At 31.7% G+C, this 19769-nt stretch overlaps 2 protein-coding genes across 2 annotated transcripts in view; both read right to left on the bottom strand.

The window, feature by feature from the left end:
• Positions 1–19769, bottom strand: part of LOC134697296 (tumor suppressor candidate 3-like) — a 182328-nt gene that overhangs the window by 141474 nt on the left and 21085 nt on the right. The window lies entirely within an intron of this gene.
• On the bottom strand, positions 6427–12036 carry LOC134696825 (lysozyme-like). Its single transcript, XM_063558778.1, has 5 exons — positions 12002–12036; positions 11634–11731; positions 9022–9056; positions 7611–7725; positions 6427–6823 (listed from the first exon to the last, which is right to left on the bottom strand). The coding sequence occupies exons 1-5, from the start codon at positions 12034–12036 to the stop codon at positions 6621–6623; spliced, it is 486 nt and encodes a 161-aa protein (XP_063414848.1). The 3' UTR covers positions 6427–6620.

The raw sequence follows: 19769 nt of genomic DNA, 5'->3' as shown, positions 1-19769 counted from the left end.
TGAATTAAAAAGAACAGATTGGATACTGGATATTGAAACACGTATGTTTTTTGCTTACATTGATAAACTGTTTGGTGACAGGATTTATATTTCTGAACTAGTCTAGAAAATAAAGGTCTCTGGCCAGACTAAGGTATACATTTTACAAGCGTGTCTAGAATAGGGTATACATTTTCGCATTCTAAGCATGTCTAGAACATGTAGAAGGTGATTTTTTTCTACAATATTTCTGTTTAGAACAGGGTATGTTTTGCAATGTTTTCTGGTTAGAACGGGGATGATTTAGAAAGTGCTGTCGGCACAGTTATACCTGAAAAGATAGTCAGTAACCCCCCTCCCCCGGAATACAACCAAGACAGCAACAAAACAGAAATTTACACAATAGGTATATTGGGTAACTGGACAGATGCGTTTTTTTTAGTCTATATTAGTATATTTTGTACTACTGATCACTCGACTGTTTTTCAAGATTTACTCAAGTACATACATAGTATATGGCTAGGCGCTAAGTGGTGCGCACTAGGATGGAAGTCGTACGATGAAAAATTTCGTCTCAGAATGTCACAGGATCCAGCTGGTTCTTGGGCTGTTGTTGACCCTGACTTATGGCTACTCAATATGTATTCTCCGTCTAGTATTGGTAATGGCAATAAGAATGGGGTCCTTAAAATGTTACGCATTCAATTACCAAGGTTTATGCGGGGTTCATTCATGTGCTTATACTCATTCTTGTTTGAGTTGCTTTGAGGAACACCCACTTATGATTCAGTGTCCCATACAAGACTGTTTTCCTGAAGGCAGGCAAACATGTAAGATTTAAGCAAACTAGGCCTCTGTTTAGACCGAGATTTAGGGCACGTGTTAGCAACTCGTTGCAGTATCTCGTCAATACGAACTCGTATACTGGACAAAATATGAAGTTAATTTTTAGCAAATGCTATTACATTTGATCTTAAAGAGATATCAAATTGAGAATTTTTGTAATGTTAATCTTATGTTTAATTTTGTATAGAAGTTGGATTGCATTGATTTCGAATCCAAACTGATGTATCATCTATTGGATAAAGGGTGGACTCCAATAAACACAACTGAATTTAACGTAAATTCGTATTACTATCATGTAAAATCAATCAAGAGTTATACTGGGATCAGATACTTTTAATCTTATTAGAATTTTTGTTAAAAGATAATTCTAACCTCTCAATTTAGCAACATTTTTTTTTTATCATTATTTATTAAGATTATATTAAAACCAAGCACTATATTTGATGATTAACAAGCAAATATCAAAGTTAGTAAGGATGTTGATTCGTCCTCTAGTATTGTTATTAATGGTAATTAATTTAAGATTTGAGCGTTGTATATTCCAGGCTCAAGCCGTAATGCAGCTGCAGATTCTCTGTCTCGTTTTCGGGTGATCCGATCCCGTACATTGGGACCGGAAGCATTTATCATACCACACATAACTTTCATATGGTTATTTCGAAACTGGAATAGACTTTCAAATACACAATTCGGTAGTAGATAGTACGAACAGTTTACACGGGCTTTACATTTGTTAAACAGTTTCGGGAAAGATTTCGGTCTTGCCAATGTATGGCTTATGTCCTTGCAGGACGTTGTGCTTTTACTGCATATATTTTAAATTAGGATTTGCTAATTGAACAATACGTACACATCGATCAGCTTGATCTGGCTTAAGCATTTACAATAAGCTAAATGTTTATGAAGACTTTACTAAAAAATTACAGTAAGCGTTGGTTTGGAGCGTTCATGGTTGCTTCAGATGGACAGTAGGTTGACTTTTTTAAGAGAGATATTGCATCGTAATGTGTCAATATTATCAGGTATATGAAGTTCTGCATACGAAAGCTATGATATTCCAGGCTGTTTTTCCTGGGCTTGTCGTGGTCTTTTTATGTATGGTTGGGGAGTTGACAGTTCACAATATGAGCAATACATGGTCTAAAAATCATGCTTTAAACAAGACTGATGTCAAAATTTACAAGAAATATATAGAAACTCATTTGGTTTCATCTAAGACCGATCAGTTTAGTAGAGGGTTAACTATAGAATAGAGTATCTTAATATTAAAGTGCAACCTGAATTATAACAAACAATTACATTCATATATACAAGTAATACAGCCAGCCAAATAAGCTTATGATGCACTGTACATTGTGTATCATTATTGAAAGTTGAATAAATAGATATAGTTCAAATTTAAACGCAAATTATAGCAAGACACGTTATCAGTTGATCACAGATTGTCTGATGGTAAAACAGTTCAAAATAATATACAACTATACACATTCTTCCTGAGCAATTAGACAAATGTGTTTGTCCAGTGGCTTTTATTGCTTTGCTATTTGCCAGATAGACTTGTTGTAGGTGGACCGCTATTTTGTCTTTTGATGGTTAGCTAGTTTGACTAAATACCAATTTTCTACAATACTCAAAATATGATCTCTACATGTTTTAGGTATTAAACATTCTCGTTGTTCGTCGAACTCATTCAACATAGGTATGGACCTATAATGGTTACTTCTATAAATTGTGACTTGGATGGATTTTTGTCTCATTGGCACTCATACCACATCTTCATATATCTATATATGGAGAGAACTTGTGTTGTGATGGATTATCCAATAAAATATTTAGGTCGTTTGAAAGCGGGTGCATATTTGCGTTACATATACGAATTCCCAGTTAATTGTGTGTATGTTGCCGATTCTCCTATAAGGGTTTGGATTGTTAGGTCGTCAATATTAAGAATGTGATTTTGGAAGCAAGACAACGACCGGGAGGAGGTAATTTGGCTTTGAAAGGTCGGAAGTGAAAATTTGATGGTAGGTTTGTTTTTACCGATGGCTAACTATCTCTAAGGTGAAGAATATTCTAATGCGAAGAATGGAAGATCCTCACAGCTATATTACAGTGCACATTGGGAAATGATATATTTAAATATCAAACTAGGTTACTTTCATCATTAGCTAGTTCAATTTATATCAAGGTTATATATTGATTTGCCTGTTACAACTTGATTTGGTCTCGAGTTTTATTGCCAAGACTGCAATGACGGTCTTCAAACATTACATTATATATATATATATAGATTAGACCGTTGGGTTTCCCGTTTGAATGGTTTTGCACTAGTAATTTTTGGGCAATTTATGGCTTGTTGTTCGGTGTGGGCCAGGGCTCCGTGTTGGGGGCCTACATTTACCTATAATGGTTTACGTTTTTTTTTTTTTTTAAATTGTTGTTAGGATGGATAGTTGTCACATTGGCACTCACACCACATCTTCCTATATCTATTTGACAGTTTTTAGTTGCCTATATATGTTCTTAGTGAACAGTTAAACGAAATATCGACATTATTGGGCTGTTTTATAAATAATACAAATAGTTGCAGGTTAATTTACAATTTATATCATATAATGGCATATTCATTTATCAGAAAATTATTTTAATCAAATTTTGCTTGAAATGGCACAGCTATGCGCAGCTCCCCCCAATTTTATTGGCGGTTGACGGTTCTGTGAAAATTTTAACTATAGGCTAAAATTGTCGCAGCACCGCCAATTTGGCAGATTTCGCTGCGCTTAGATAACATATTTGCAGTTTACAGACTTATTGTAATCGTATGATAGCATTAGCCTCTGATTTCCAGGGTTAATAGCTTATCTTGAACTTCCCCTTTTCATATATGGTCTGCCACCTCAAACATATTCGGCGATCATCATATAACATTTTCAAAGACACATATGCATTTTTATCAGTTAATTTTAGTTCATATATCTACATGTATCACAAATTGCATTTCATATAATAGTACATATATCATATCACAAATTGCATTTCATATAACAGTACATATATCATATCTGTTAATAAATGCTGTGGCCATTTCCTGCCAATACCAATCTTGTTATTTTTTATGAGCATCTAAGATAATAGGATTTAAAATCTAAAATTTAAATCAGTTATCGGTAGTGCTCATACCACTGTCCGTCGTTATACTACATCGTCAAGTAATAGTATTTGGTTTCTAGTTGGATTATCGATCTTTGCAAGTGATTGATTTACCCATAATCCTCCTTTTTGACGTCGACATTTAGGAAAAGCAGACGCATTTTTTAGCCATAGATTTATCTTCTAAAACCCGTCCACCCTCCCTTAAATTTATAAGTAGAATGCAATTCCTACGGAAGATACTGCTGTTTGGTTTTGTTTGTTTATTTCAGAATTGTATTGTCTAGACTACATCAATTAAATCATCACTCTATGTGGAAAGATGTACAAAAGTTCTAATGACGAGACGGTCTTTCAAGAAAAAAGATAAATCCTGGACGAGGAGTGGACGTGCATGCATATAGAAATTGAATGGATAACTTGGAAAGAAATTTATTTGTTTGTTGGGTTTTTTTTCTGATTTTTATTAAACTTTGCGTTGGTAGCGATAACTTCTGATATCCAGGGTTAGTCGCTTGATTTATGGCAGATTTCGCTGCGCTTAGATAACATATTTGCAGTTTACAGACTTATTGTAATCGTATGATAGCATTAGCCTCTGATTTCCAGGGTTAATAGCTTATCTTGAACTTCCCCTTTTCATATATGGTCTGCCACCTCAAACATATTCGGCGATCATCATATAACATTTTCAAAGACACATATGCAATTTTATCAGTTAATTTTAGTTCATATATCTACATGTATCACAAATTGCATTTCATATAATAGTACATATATCATATCACAAATTGCATTTCATATAACAGTACATATATCATATCTGTTAATAAATGCTGTGGCCATTTCCTGCCAATACCAATCTTGTTATTTTTTATGAGCATCTAAGATAATCGACCAAAGTCAGTTTTCAGAGACAAAGAGGCTGTGAAATGTCTTTTATCTTTTCACATTATGTATGTTGAAAAACCTTCAAATGATTGTGTCTTTGTATGAAATCTTACTACTACGAGTATCTTGTAAAAGGAATAAGGATTAACAAAGTATTATCATTTGACAAGGGCGAGATTTTGGCAAATCATATGTCCTTCACTGCTTCAATTAATATTACATTAAACAGCAAATTGGAGGACATACCTTGTTAATAACTTAGTTTTCCACAATTTTGTACAAACGCTACATTGCCAGCTCATCTGCATGTTTGACTATAAACGAATTGTCCATTTGATTGATAAACATTTGTCTGTTGTAAAAGAGGGTATTCAAATATTGTGAAATTGTTTACTTACATAGTGATATTAACCATATGTTAATTCAAAAAGAACTAAAGTACTTCCGGATAAAGAGAGGGACGAAAGATACCAGAGGGAATGTCATACTCATAGATTGAGATAAACTGACAACGCCATTGCTAAAAATAAAGACAAACAGAATAATGATAGTACAGAAGACACAACATAGAAAATTACAGACTAACAACACGACCCCACCAAACACTCGGGTGATCTCATGTGCTCCTGAAGGGTAAGAAAATCCAGTTTCATATGTTGCACCCGTCGTGTCGCTTATGTTATTTCAAATCCGCTAGATAGTCTAATTCGGTAGGTCACATTCGTGAAAAAGGAAGGGTATTGTAGTTACGACATACTGAACACATCACATATCGTCTGTGAAACGATTATTCCATACTGGTCAACCAACTCGTGATGGCGTCCGTAATATTTAAGTAAAGGTTAATCCAGAAAATGCGTCGAATGCATACAATAATTAAACGTGTTGTTTTCAATTTTTGAAAAACTTCCTTCCCAAGCATAGATTACCTTAGCCATATTTGGCACAACTTTTTTGGAATTTTGAATCTTCAATGCTCTCCAACTTTGTACTTGCTTGGCTTTAAACTATTTTGACAGGAGCATCACTGATGAGTCTTATGTAGACGAAACGCGCATCTGGCGTACTAAATTATAATCCTGGTACCTTTGATAACTATTAACACCACTGGGTCGATGCCATTGCAGGTGGACGTTTCGTCCCCGAGGGGATCACCAGCTCAGTAGTCAATTCTTCGGTGTTGACATGAATATCATTGGTCATTTTTATAAATTTCCTGTTTACAAAAATTTTGAATTTTTCGAAAAACTAAGGATTTTCTTATCCCAGGCATAGATTGCCTTAGCCATATTTAGCACAACTTTTTGGAATTTTGTATCCTCAATACATTTTCTACAAACAAAGTCATCCGTAAATATAGGGCTAACCTTCTAAGTATTCGTTGTCATTATATTTCTATAACCAATTAATTTTGCGGTGAAATTGTATACTTTTTAAGATAAAAAGTGCAGCAACTTTCAAAACATCGTAACACATGTGAATCGTTTTCAGAACAATGCATAAAATCAGACCATTCAAATAATGATCAAGGAGCATCGTTAATGAATAAGAAATTTAATCTGCAATATAGGAAGCATTTATTGAGAAAATGAAGAGAGAAAAAAATGATTGATCATGACTCTTTTGAATATCAGAATGAAATATATATACAAGGTATGTCAGGCTTCTGAAATGGTAGTTTTGATATTTAAAGTCAATGAAAAAAGTGAGTGCCGATTACATAAAGTCTCAAAATGAATTTATAGATCAAAGGTTTAGCTATTTCTGCTACAGCCAGCAAGTTTTATCTTATCCCAATATGCATTAGTAGCACTTTTTTTACAGCCTCTTGGACCTCCATTGTGCATGCGTGCATAATCTTCACAAGTGGTTCCACATTTCCTGCCTCCATAACGATTCATGTAAGTCTGAACACATCCTTTGGCACAATCATAATCCTTTGTACACTCTTCATAACCTGGAAAAAAAAAGATAAATTTTATGGAATTGTAACTACTTTCGTCTGCAAGTCGTTATTGTGAGCAGTAAAAATAGGTTCAACTGAACAATATTTCTTTAAACGTCCTGTAACATGTCCGCAATGGGACATTTTTTAACTTGTTATTTTCGGATTTGTTTTTGCTGAATCGAGTAATGACTATTGAACAGCGGTATAATTCTGTCGCCTTTTTGTATAATCTTCTCTGAGCGCGTACAAGATACGATGTTTTAGAGGAAGAATTCATAAAACATTTGGGATCATCAAAATCATAAGTCTATTGGCATACTGGCTAAAAAGTCGAAGAGTAAGTTAATCAGGTGAAATTGTAATCTCATGCAATTTTAGTACAACAAGTCAGTACGTAGTTTATTGATAATTACACATTGAATTACGCTGCAGATATATATAAAAAAAAGATGAACATTAAAAATGCTATACGCATCGAAGTTTTGGCTATTCGCTGCTTTAAAAGGTATTGTACATCATATTGTGATAATGATAGTAATGAAAAATCTTTTTGCGGACTGCAACAAGTAAACGATAGTTCTTGTTGAGAAATTATTCTTTACTATAGAGTTATAATTAACAATTGCCAAGAACAAAGTGGAAATTTCCGCATTTAAGTGCAAACCTTAAGTTAACTGTCTCTTAATTCAGTATAATTTTAGTAGGCATTTGGCGATTAAAGAACTTCGGTTGAAAGACGCGTTAACTTGTCACATTCTAGTAAGTGACTTGTTTCTTAAACTTAAATTGTACTTACTGTTGCCTGGTCTATAACAGTCAATCCAGTACACTTTCTTTATTTGAAATGGTCCACAGGAATCCGATCCGCCGTCATCCGCACATCCAATCTCTTTGTTACAATTTGATTCTACCTATAAAGTAAGTAGCAAATCTGTAATACAACTAATCAAGATTTTAGAATGAAACGGTTGAGATAAAAGCGCTATGTAACTTTGGTTAAATTTAATCAATAGTACGTAGCAACTGATATTAGCAAAAGAGAACGCAATCTGCGAATATACTAATATCATGGCTATAGAAAAGACTAAAAATGAAACATAACGTAACATTGATTTTAGACAGCCTCGTTTAATAAGGTTATTGATATGTATGAATGATTGATCAATTGATTGACCCTCTCTTTACTTCCAGATGAAAGTTCGGCCTACAATTCTTAAATAAATAAGAAGGAAGCTTTATGCACCATTTTGTTTAAGTGTTTTGTTTGGTTAATTCGGAAATCAACGCAATGACACATACCACTAAACATCCTCAGAGCAAGTACACTGATTCTTATATTTAACTTTCCCATCACAAAAACAACAAATGCCATTAATAAAATTGAGAACGGAAATGGGAAATATATCAAGAGCAGATGGCAGGCAAAGGCCACCAATGCATCTTCAACACTACAACAAGAAAATCCCGCACCCGGAGCTAGGTAGCTCTAAATAAAAATGTTTACTAGTTCATTGAACATAGTCGTCATACTAAACTCCAAAACATATCATTAAACTAAAATAAAAATAAAACACAAGACTAGCAAACATTCGGCGGGTTCAACAATGTAGAATAAAGGAATACACAGCAATACGAACAGTAAAATTCAGTGTAAAAAAAGTTCCAGTTCAATAACAGAATAGGTAACAAAAAACTAAGCAAAATAACAATGATATAGGTTTACATGTTTTGATTCTACCAAGGTTCTAATTCCGTAATAAAGTTTGTGTACTTAGTCGTATACTGTAACATGAAAACCTCAGGTAAAACTAAAAGATTAGAATTCAGAGTACACATATTCAAGAATAAAAGAATCGTTTCGGCATATGTTTACACCTAGTTTGGACAGGCTTAATACAATACACACCGCTAGAATAAGAAGGAAAACGTTTTAATACATAATTATTTAAAATTATGCAAAACATCATTTTGGTTTGTTTCCTTTTGTATAGTGTGATCTAATCTGAGGTCTATTTTTTTTATATTATTTATCCATTCATCAGTCAACAGGAATGAAGTTAAAAGAAAAAAATGTGGCACTTTTTTAAAAACATAATTAAAACTTAACAGTAAACCTTTCAGTCTGTTTAAGTGAACATTCCATTTCTTTATAAGTGGGATTGTAAAACGTGAATTGTCGAAATATCTGTAGTTTGATATATACTTACGTCACAAATACAGTCTAAGCAAGTGTTTGAAATTCCTGAAAGTAAAACCAATTTGTTAGGGAGAAATAAAATCGATTCGATAAAAAAAAAGCTTTAGCGGTTGAATATGTGAAGGAGAAAGTATTTTAAATATTCTTGCATGTCAATTATACTACCTCAAAACATACTTTATATATCGATATGTGTCAATGCCTTTTTTACTCTTTATACTTTCAATGATTCAGATAATTGTATAAAATAAGAGCCATTTGTTCATAAAACTATCATATGTCCGCTTAATCAGAATAAGTTTTACAATGTGTCTTGAAATTCTCACGTAACATTATAGTTTAAATAAATGATTTTAGTTAATCAAAAATTAATACTTATATTTTATATATGTATAGTTCAATTCAGAAATAAGAAGATGTAAGCAGTAAAATACAACTGTGTGGCCTTCAACAATGCGACAAATCCATGCAATTTAGTCGGCTATAAAAGTCCCCGACTGTTAGAAATTTTAGTACCGTTTTAACATGTGTCTCTGGAGATATTTTTTACTTGTGAAAGCTAGGTTTAAATAGAAATAAAAGGGACTAGAATTAATAATTTTAGTTTAAATTTCAGTATCAGGAAATTGGCACTGCAAAGTTGAAGCATGTATTCAGTTGAACATTACAACGATTAATCCAACTCCTAAAAGTCGTAAATAAAAATTAATATTCCTATTAGAGTTAAGATATGAAAATAATAAGATGAGGTATAAATGCCTATGAGACAACTATCCACAAGAGACCAAATAACAAACCCTCCCCTTTATAATAGACAGTGAAATAATACAATATAATAATAGATTATAAAAAGAGCTTAACACATCACATCGATACATGGAAGAAAACAAGGCAGAAACACGTATAAAACATATTGCTGGCGTGGCAGGGTATTAAACATTAATACAATAAGTACACATCCAAATACCAATTGACTTTGTTGAAGTGTAACAAATAGAGAAAAACACGAAGACTGGCAGAGATTGGTCTTAATTGTAATTTTATAAGTTTCAGCGAGCAAATTCCTTTCTTTGAGGTCTATTTACTAGATGAACAAAACAATTGTTTATAAGAAAAAATTATCGCATATTGGCTTACAGGTCTTATAATTTTAATGTCAAACGACATACGTTATTTGTGTATAGATTACACAGTAACTATTTAAACGCACACGCGTCTTTGACTATCACATTACGATAAGATAAACTTGTACAGCTCCGACTTGTTAAACACTTTTATGTTTTGAAACGGACACATTGTCTCTAAAATTTGAATAGATTTTGTAACTTATCTGCATATATCAACCCAACATTGATAGTCAAAACTATTACCATGATTTGCAAAGATAACTGAATAAGAGGCATCCTGAAACAAATAAAATTGAGCATCAGGCAATGAAATCAACTGAGTATTGCAATTTGATGAAAAACAAAACAATCAAACCGCTAAATCTGTTGTCCTAACTTATTGTTGTTTATCGTCTGTTTTTTGCTAAATGAATTTTTACAAAATAACATAATTGCATAAAGCGTTAACAATTCCAAACGTCGATTATGCGCGCGTATATATATTTAGGACTGGATAGATAAAGGTGATGGAAAAACATTCTTATCCCAGGCATAGATTAACTTAGCCGTATTTGACGCAACTTTTTGGGAAATTTGGATCCTCAATGCTCTTCAACTTTGTACTTGTTTGGCTTTATAAATATATTGATACATGTATGATCATCACTAATGAGTCTTGTGCAGACGAAACGAGCGTCTGGCGTATTACGTTATAATCCTGGTGTCTTTGATAACTATATGAAACTTCGCTTTTTAATTATTTTTTTAAAGATACATCTGCTTACCTGAAGCTATCTTTATTTTCCGATTCAAAACAAAATACTGTTAAACTGATGAGAAGTGTTTAAATACCTGTGGATATAACAAAAAAAGTCAATCAATAATTCTAGGCAGTAACAATATTAAAAACTCTACATTACTAAATGTTGCCATATTGAACAAATTATAAGGTTTATAAGAAAATATTATTCGAATAACAACTTTTTCATTAGCAAGTAAAAATAAGGTTATGCAAATAATTTATTAATTTTCACTTCATGTTTCTTTTTAATACAAAATTGTGTCACATTTTTAATTTTTCTGTCTCTTAGTTTTATTTGAAAATAAATTAAAATGTTTTATTAAAGTCTTATGTGTTTAAGTTATAAGCCAGCATGCATAATGTTGGTTTTTTTTAACAGCAATTATCATGCAAAAGTCCATTAATAGGTTGAGTATTGCCGGTATCATATCTACCTATAAATTATTTCAAACATTATTTTCTGAGTTATAATTGACAAAATCGTGTTCAATATTTATCATTCATATCAAACATGCATGTTCAACCGTAGTATGAGTCAAACGAGATACGTAATGCCTTCGTATTAGATCAAAAGCATTTTAGTTAAATCATTTTTTTTTATTTTCTTTTTTGGTACTGGAGTTTAATCAAAAAAAAATATCTACTGTAATCAGCACATTTAAAAAATGTTACTTGTATAAATAAAATCATTTAGCCTTAAATTCAAACACTCACCTTTGAAACTGTAGATTCCTTGATACCGGCTAAAGGACTTGTGGCATGCTTTATAGTGTTGTGATGTGTTGAAGTATATGCCCAAAAAGGTAATAAAACTTTTTAAATACAAAGATCCAATGATTTGCTTAATTTCTAAAGTGGTGTTTCCCCATGTTGGCTTATATTTATGGTTATATGAGCAATGGTTTCAAATTTGACATTTTACATAATTTGACAAGGAAGTCTATACAGTGTCATAATCTTCAGGAAAGACCTTGAAAATACAGCTGATGTTGCAAAAGTATCACGTGCAAGCATTTGATATATATATATTTTAATAAAAGTGAGAGAGCCTGTTGAAATTTAAAATGGTTAAGACCACTAACTTATGGAATACTGTAGCAATACTGCCACACATCATTTTGCAACAATTAGGAATATACTTTTCAACTTGGTTCATCTTTGATGATATTTAAGTATTCCCTCTAGTCATACGACCGGTAAAAAGAGTTCGTCCCTAAAACACATTTTGTACTTGTTTTGTTTTATAACTATTTTGATTTGAAACGTGCGTCTGGCGTATTACATTATAAGACTGGTACTTGTGATAACTATTTGAAAACAGTTTCCATTTTAATTGAAAAATATCGTTCACTTATTTTCTCACTATGATGACTAGAATTTCCAAAGTCCACAGTTGAATATCATTTAAGCAAACATAACTGACTCCTATATATATAGCTAGTTTTTATGTGACATATTTTTTAGTTTGTTCGAGGGTCTATGCCACATAAATTATTTTGTTTATGAGTATCAATGGTAACATCTTGGTTTTAAATATATCTTAAAATATTTTCAGAAAATTATATAAAACTTTTGATTCATTATAATGAATAAGACACTTTTATTGCACTGTTTGTCTATAATCAATAATCGATTGAGCTTATTCAATTGGTCGTTAATTGACATCAAACAATCCAAATATCATCAATAAATCTTTTAGGTATAGTGTAATATACACAAAGAATTGACAAATATTACGATAAGGGTCATGTGATCCAGGTACAATTGGTGGCAACAATAGTAATGTAGCCTGTTTGGACATAAAATTATATTACTTTAAAGAAAAACACAACAAATTGCCAAAAAAAAAATCAAGTATTGAATAGATTGTGCCAGTTGACTTCAGAATAATGGAAGCCCATCTGACGTCCAATAGCTTTATAAGATAACCCTGATGACCGCATGCCGATAATCTGCCATCTTTGAAACTCCGATGTTTGTCTTCGTACCAAGTTCCCAGAGTGTGAATAAAATTTTCAAATCCTCGGACTTAAATACTCAAATTTGAAGCGGGAGGGAAACTGCAATTTTGTAGTTTGCATGGAAGGCATGGTTTGTGTGCATTATACGTCGATATCTTAATGATCGGTCACACCTGTATGTTAATATTCTTGAAAGGAATATTGGTCTTGTTGAAATCAATATTGATATTCAAATTAATATTTTTGGTTAAAACTATAATGCAATGTATCAAGGGGTGGTTAATCTTTTTCTTTGTGTATATTAAATTTTGTTAAATCTTGATTAAGACCAGGAACTATTTTTTGTTATGTGAGCCTACTTAACACAAGACCAAATATAAACTGATTATGTCTTCCAATGTTTTTCTTCTACTTATATAATTATTTACAAGGGAAACAAGTATCTGTTTTCTTCTTAAAGTTTATAGAGAGTTGAAGGACGTGGTAATAAAATAGGTTGATCGTGTGTGTAATTTTTTGTTTTATTTATTTATTTCCAATTACATAACTAAAGTTTAATTTATAATATATATTTGCCTGTAGATAGACACAGCGTAAAGCTCGATTTTGCTACAGAATTGAATGCTTCTTTTCTATTCAAGTTTAAAATATGTCAGTAGTTTTTAAAGTGTTTCGTGAAATGATAGCTATTTATTTTATCAGTATTCATGGACTCTCTCTTTTTGAATTTGTCTGGGAGTGGTGTATTTTTTATGTATCTTTCTTCTTGGTTTATTTATATATAAAATGTTTAGCGAAGAGGCGTGTTGTATGAAAAACTAAGGCGCTTGAAAGTAGTTTTTGAATTATTAGTAAAACATATGTCGCTTTTTGATATGATTGCTTCTCCTAAAATTTATAACTAGTTTGACATTTTACATGAAAAATATATTTCCCCCAGGCAAACCGAATTGTTTTTCCGACGTAGTCGGTATAGTTTTGGTTTGTGCCCTTTGAATTTAATGACGCTTAACTATGGCAACAGAATACGCATGCTCGAAAATCCTTTCTGTGATTGGACAAAATGCTGTCATGATGGGTAATTTGGTTGTGTTTGAAAAAACGTCTCGTTAATCATATCGTAATGGAAAGCAAGTGAAAAACTATAAATATTTGAACTTAATCTTACAAAGATTTATATTTTTATTAAAATAATTGTTTCTCCAATAGCTCTTTGCATCCATGACAGCTGTTTATTCGGGACAGTTATATAATTTTTAATGTAAACTTTGTTGTACGAATGTACATGACTTTTAGAACGCACCTACGCATGTGAGATTTCCGCGGGGTTTTTTGTGAATATACTCAAACTAAAATACGTCGGATATCTCTTTTAAAGATAGTTCTTGTTTTTTATAACGTCATATTTGCGTAAAGATGTACCACCGCACAACGTTTACAATATCCTTCTTTTTTTAAGTTGTATCCTCGATGACATTGATATTTGTTTAACAAAAACATGATCGCTCAAGTATTGTGGTGAAATAAACATCATTGTACTGTGTACGCAAACAACTTCAAAAAGGAGTTTTACTTGCGTCTATTCAATGTGTTATAAGCTAATGCAATACATGTAAATGAACTAGCATTTACATGTACTAACAAAAGGAGATTTCAGTAACAGAAACATTTATTACAATTTTATAAATGGTAAATTGTTCTTAGAACGCACATAGAGTTATGAGTGATTATTGGGAACCATTAACGCTGTCGTAAGGACTTTCTTGGACTTCCAAAATAATTAGTGTTTAAAATATTTTGCCATCACATCAATTACAATAAAAATGCAGCACTTTTTTCAACATTGTCTCTAGTTCATCTAAACAATAACATTTTGTATATTACTACTATATGAACATTTGGAATCATTACCACTGGATAATATGAATCAATTCAAGTCAGGAAAATGACAGTAGTTATCTATTCCGTAACCTTTTAACAACATTTTTTTATGAAAGCATTATCATAACTGTACACAAACAATTTGAATTGGTAGACATACGTCACTAATTTAAGGACAGTAAAAATAAAATATTTAGAGGCCAACTTGAAATTTCAAACATATACAAGTGTGTTGACTATATTTAACGTTTGTAGCTCAATATTATCAAATTCCGCCATCAACACTAATGTCATCAAAGGCCAAAACGTTAACGAAGAACACCAACGACAATGTTTTGAATGTTGGAAAGGCTTATCTATATGTGGTGTTGTTAAACTAGTCTGCTTGCACTCGCCCTATTGTTTCATTGATTTGGTGGATTAATTAAAGTTGACTGGAAAACGTTAACTAAAAACCTTTGTCAAATTACTATAATACAATTTAGTGAAAGAAAAAAGAAAACACAGGTTTGAGGAAACACATCAATAAATTACTAGTATACCACACCTAAGAATAATCGTAGCCCGGAACTTCTTAATTATTGGCAATATTAATTACGTGGGAAACAAAAGCACCTGGAGTGGTGTAATTTTTAATCTACACCTTTGTACTATATTAGTTATATATAAAGTTGAATCCTTTGATTCGTCGTTTTTACGTGATGACGGCTGACAAATTGGACCTCGTAATTTAAGTATTATAGATGTTTTATTCATACTTAGTAAAAACGGAGACATTACCATTCAGTCTTCATCTGATTTTACTCTGGTTTTTATCTCTGCAGACATAAATGGAACCTGTTACATGATAAGTATATGAAATTTGCGACACAAGCAAAGATTACTGTGTTAAGTTGTATTAATTATCCAAGACAATCTTAACAACAAACAAACAATGATGGATGAACGTCCAGTCAGGAAGGAAATTTATACGTACCATCATAAACAAATATGTAATCAAATAAACACACTCCTTTTTGAATCTCAAGGACACATTCTATAACTTCTATCGTGATAGTGTAATTCCCAGTTTGTCCTGTAATTAACCACTCACGTGAATAACCACTAAAACAAAACAAAACATAGCATGTACATTATACTCAGAAGTCCTGCATTGAAAATTATGTCTACTATTTGCCATTCGGAATGTGACTCACCATATTGATAAATTATATTTGGAACAACAGATGTTCATTGTTATTGCCATTCTTTTTTCCACAATCTATATTTTTATATTTAAAATATGTTTATATATATAAATATCCGTTTATACATAAGCATCACTTTTGAAAATATATATATATTTACTTTTTATTTTTTTTAATTTGGATCTGCGAGTTAGAGCGCTATACTAACGACAATGTTTATATTAAAAGCATGTCTCTGTTCTGACCTTGGGTACAAAATAAAAAAGGCAATATCGTCTAATTAAGGCATAGAACAACACGTTTGTAACATTACACAAATATTGAATGTATATGAACTAAGTTAATAGAAATATATCTTCTGTATGTGATTTCTAGCCATATGCAGTTTCTAATAATTTATCCCATTTTTCGAAAAAAGAGGTAAATTTTTGAAAATTCATGATTTTGTTAAATACACGTATCTACTCTATAACATACTTCAATGTATATCGAAATTAAAATAAGTATAAAATAAACAATTCACAAAGCATCCAGTTAAACATATATATCAGCATTGTGAGTGTATCTATTCTAGACACTATCTCAATAACCACTGAGATGACCTACGAAGACTTTTGACGGTCATATAACCGGACATAAACATAGACATAAATATAAAAAGATAGCGACCACGTGCAAATGGATTTACTAGGCATCTAGCAATAGAATAAAATAAATCAAGTTAATAATCGTGTTTACCTGTATATAAGAATGTTTTTGTGGATTGAATCAGTCTACGAAATGGTTAACTATTGTTTGATTTTCAATGTTGGCATTCTTTTAATTTTGATATCGGAAAACTTCTAGTAAATGCATAATCTTTTTCAGCTAAGATCTTATTTTGAAATTCTGTGAATACGAATTCACTTGAGGTCGAATTACATGTATTCTTTTGCCATTCGTCGATGTTTTTGAGCTTTTATTTGAAAAGTTTGAACCAAACTGTTTATACGAAATGTTTGTTTTATTTTAAATTTCAGTTTTAATTAAACTTGAAACAAATCGTTTCGTATTTATTTATTTAGATTTTTACACTTATATAATGAAATTGTTGGCTTTATTTCATTTTCAATCCGAGAAATTATATTTGTATGAAACCTTTATAGATATAAATATACGTACTTATAATATAATTATTTCTGCATCTTACATTAATTTGTAGGATCCTTTTTAATAGATAATTCAGCTGATGTGTAACAATCCATCTTCATGCCTCATATGTATATCATGTACTGTCTTATGACGCTAGATTAAATTTGACGAAGAAATGTAAAACCCGGCCCCCGAAGGTTCATTTTTTAAAAGCCTAGTTTGTCGAGTGGTCTAGCAAGTCGGATATAGTACAAAGCGATTTGGCAATATATATGCCCACTGGATCTAAGTGTGATAGAAATATATAGTTTAAACAAATATATAGATATAAATCTAAAAATTACATCAACAGTATTTGAGTTAGATATTCTGCTGAAAAATGTTTGTCCGTCCCTCAGCGGGATTCGAACTTAAACCTTTGATACACTGTAGCGCAAATTGCTTAGCCTCATGTTCGGCGCTCTAGACCACTCGACCACGTCCGCTATGTGAAACATATAATACATATATATATCATATGTGCAAAGCCTTAAAACGGTTTTTTGTTTCTTTTTATGGGAGTTGGTAAGAATATCTTACCCTTCCGGATAATAAGTTGTTCCATTGTACGTGTCATGTGATACAAATGTCTGCAGGTAAGGAGTTGCTGTCAGTTGAATTGCAGCATTTACATTATCTATCAAAACGAAATAAATCAGTTTACCAAAGTTATTAAAATCGTGTAGGCAAGACATATCTTCGTCTACAAAACTCTTATCGGTGACGCTCGAATCAAAAAAGTTGAAACGGCCAAATAAAGTACAAATTAACAAAAAAATTAAGAACTCAAAATTCCGAAATGTGACGCAAAATTCAGCTAAGATAATTTATTTCAATGATAGATTTATAATCATGGCCGTATCAATGATAGCTTATATCAACACATAATTTACAATTTGAAACCCTTAGAAGGGATTCAAAAGGTAAAGAAAATGATCAAAAATAAAACATCAAAAGATCGAGAATTAATAAGCAAATTAGCTGGCATGTCAGTAAGAGCTAGTCGTCCTTTATCATTGTCATTTTGCTTAATCTTTTCTGTAACCTATTCTGACATCGGACTCCGAATTCTTTAAACTGAATTCACTGTGCTGACTACTGGGCTGGTGATACCCTCGGGGACGAAACGTCCAACAGCAGTGTGATTTTTCTTAATTTTAGCTCATGTATATATGTTTAGTAGTTTAATGTGACGTCTATTTTAATTTAACTAGTACACATGTTGTTTAGGGGCCAGCTGAGGCTCGACTCTGGATGTGGTATTTTCTCGCTATGTTGTATACTAGTACCCTGTTTGACCTTGGGCTGCTCTTTGGTCGGGGTTATAGTTTCATCTGCCCTTTATATTATAATTCTTTAAATTAAAAAAAAAATCGTTTCGTGGTATTTTTTTTAAGGTGTTTTGGAAGAGGGTAGCTAGGGTTAATTCTTTTGGCTAAAAAAATGTTGTTTTGTGAAGTTATAAATTTACCTTTCTTTTGTATCATGACTGAGAATACTGTCAGACAAATTACTGCTGTACTTGTCATCAAATGAGTGCTGGAATGGCCCATATTATTTTTTTGGTATATAAACTTCCTTCTTTACCTTTGCTATAAATACTCTCTTTGTAAAAGGTTTTCGGTACTTTCTATCCTATACATTCGATTATAATAAACGAATGTTAATATATTTTACAATAGCGTATCGATTTATGCATTTAGATAGTGTGCATGAAAAATAAGATGTTGAGCATTCGTCTTAAATAAATTATAATGAACATGATATTTTGTATCTGCATAATACATTTATATACTGTCGATTCATTTTCATTCGTATGGTATCGATTTTCGTAGTTTTCTTTAGAATAGATGGATCAGGAAATTAAAAGTTGGCGAAGTAACTTCTCAAAAGGTTTTATACAATCTCCGTTAAAAACCGCAAAACCAAGTGTCTACGATAAAACATTGATTCCTAAATCCACAGAAATTGGTACCAAATAATTGAAATGAATCCACAACATAAGAAAGTAAATATACTCTTCTCAAATCTTAAAATCATACGTTATATATATTCTCAAACGAACATCTGAATAAGAATCATCCACATTCTGAAAGTTTACATTTCTCCATTTCCATTTCCGATGTTTTTGTGTCTATATGACCAGATCAGAATGTTTTTATGTTTTGTAATCAGAATAAAACTATTACATGACATCGTGTCTTTTTTTAGAATAAGCCATTGCATATATGAAAGATAATGTGAGGGATTGGATAGAGGGTATTTAAATATGTCTTCTTAAAACGTATTTTATTCTGACCTTTTATTTATTTGTTGCGAATAATTCTTTATTCATTTTATGCTTGGTGTTCTTGGCCATAATTATCTGTCCTGTATATCCAACATCGACCCTTTTTTGTACTATTCTAGCTTGATATTTCTACTTTTCGTACGTATTCTTAATAACATTTCTTTTAGATAAACATAACATGAGAACATGGTGTATGTCACTTTTATAAATAATATATAATAGACATATGTGTTTGGATGTTTTAGTGTAGAAATTATTTTATTCAAATAATTTGAATTGAATGGGACAACAGGCATAGCCATTAACCCAAATTTAAAAGTTATTTTGACAAAACTGACTGCTAGTTTTATGTTTCAAAAGG

Source organism: Mytilus trossulus, chromosome 14 (genome assembly GCF_036588685.1).
Source record: "Mytilus trossulus isolate FHL-02 chromosome 14, PNRI_Mtr1.1.1.hap1, whole genome shotgun sequence".
NCBI lineage: Eukaryota > Metazoa > Mollusca > Bivalvia > Mytilida > Mytilidae > Mytilus > Mytilus trossulus.
The sequence above is the reverse complement of the archived record's forward strand: the minus strand, read 5'-3'. Positions and strand labels throughout refer to the sequence as shown.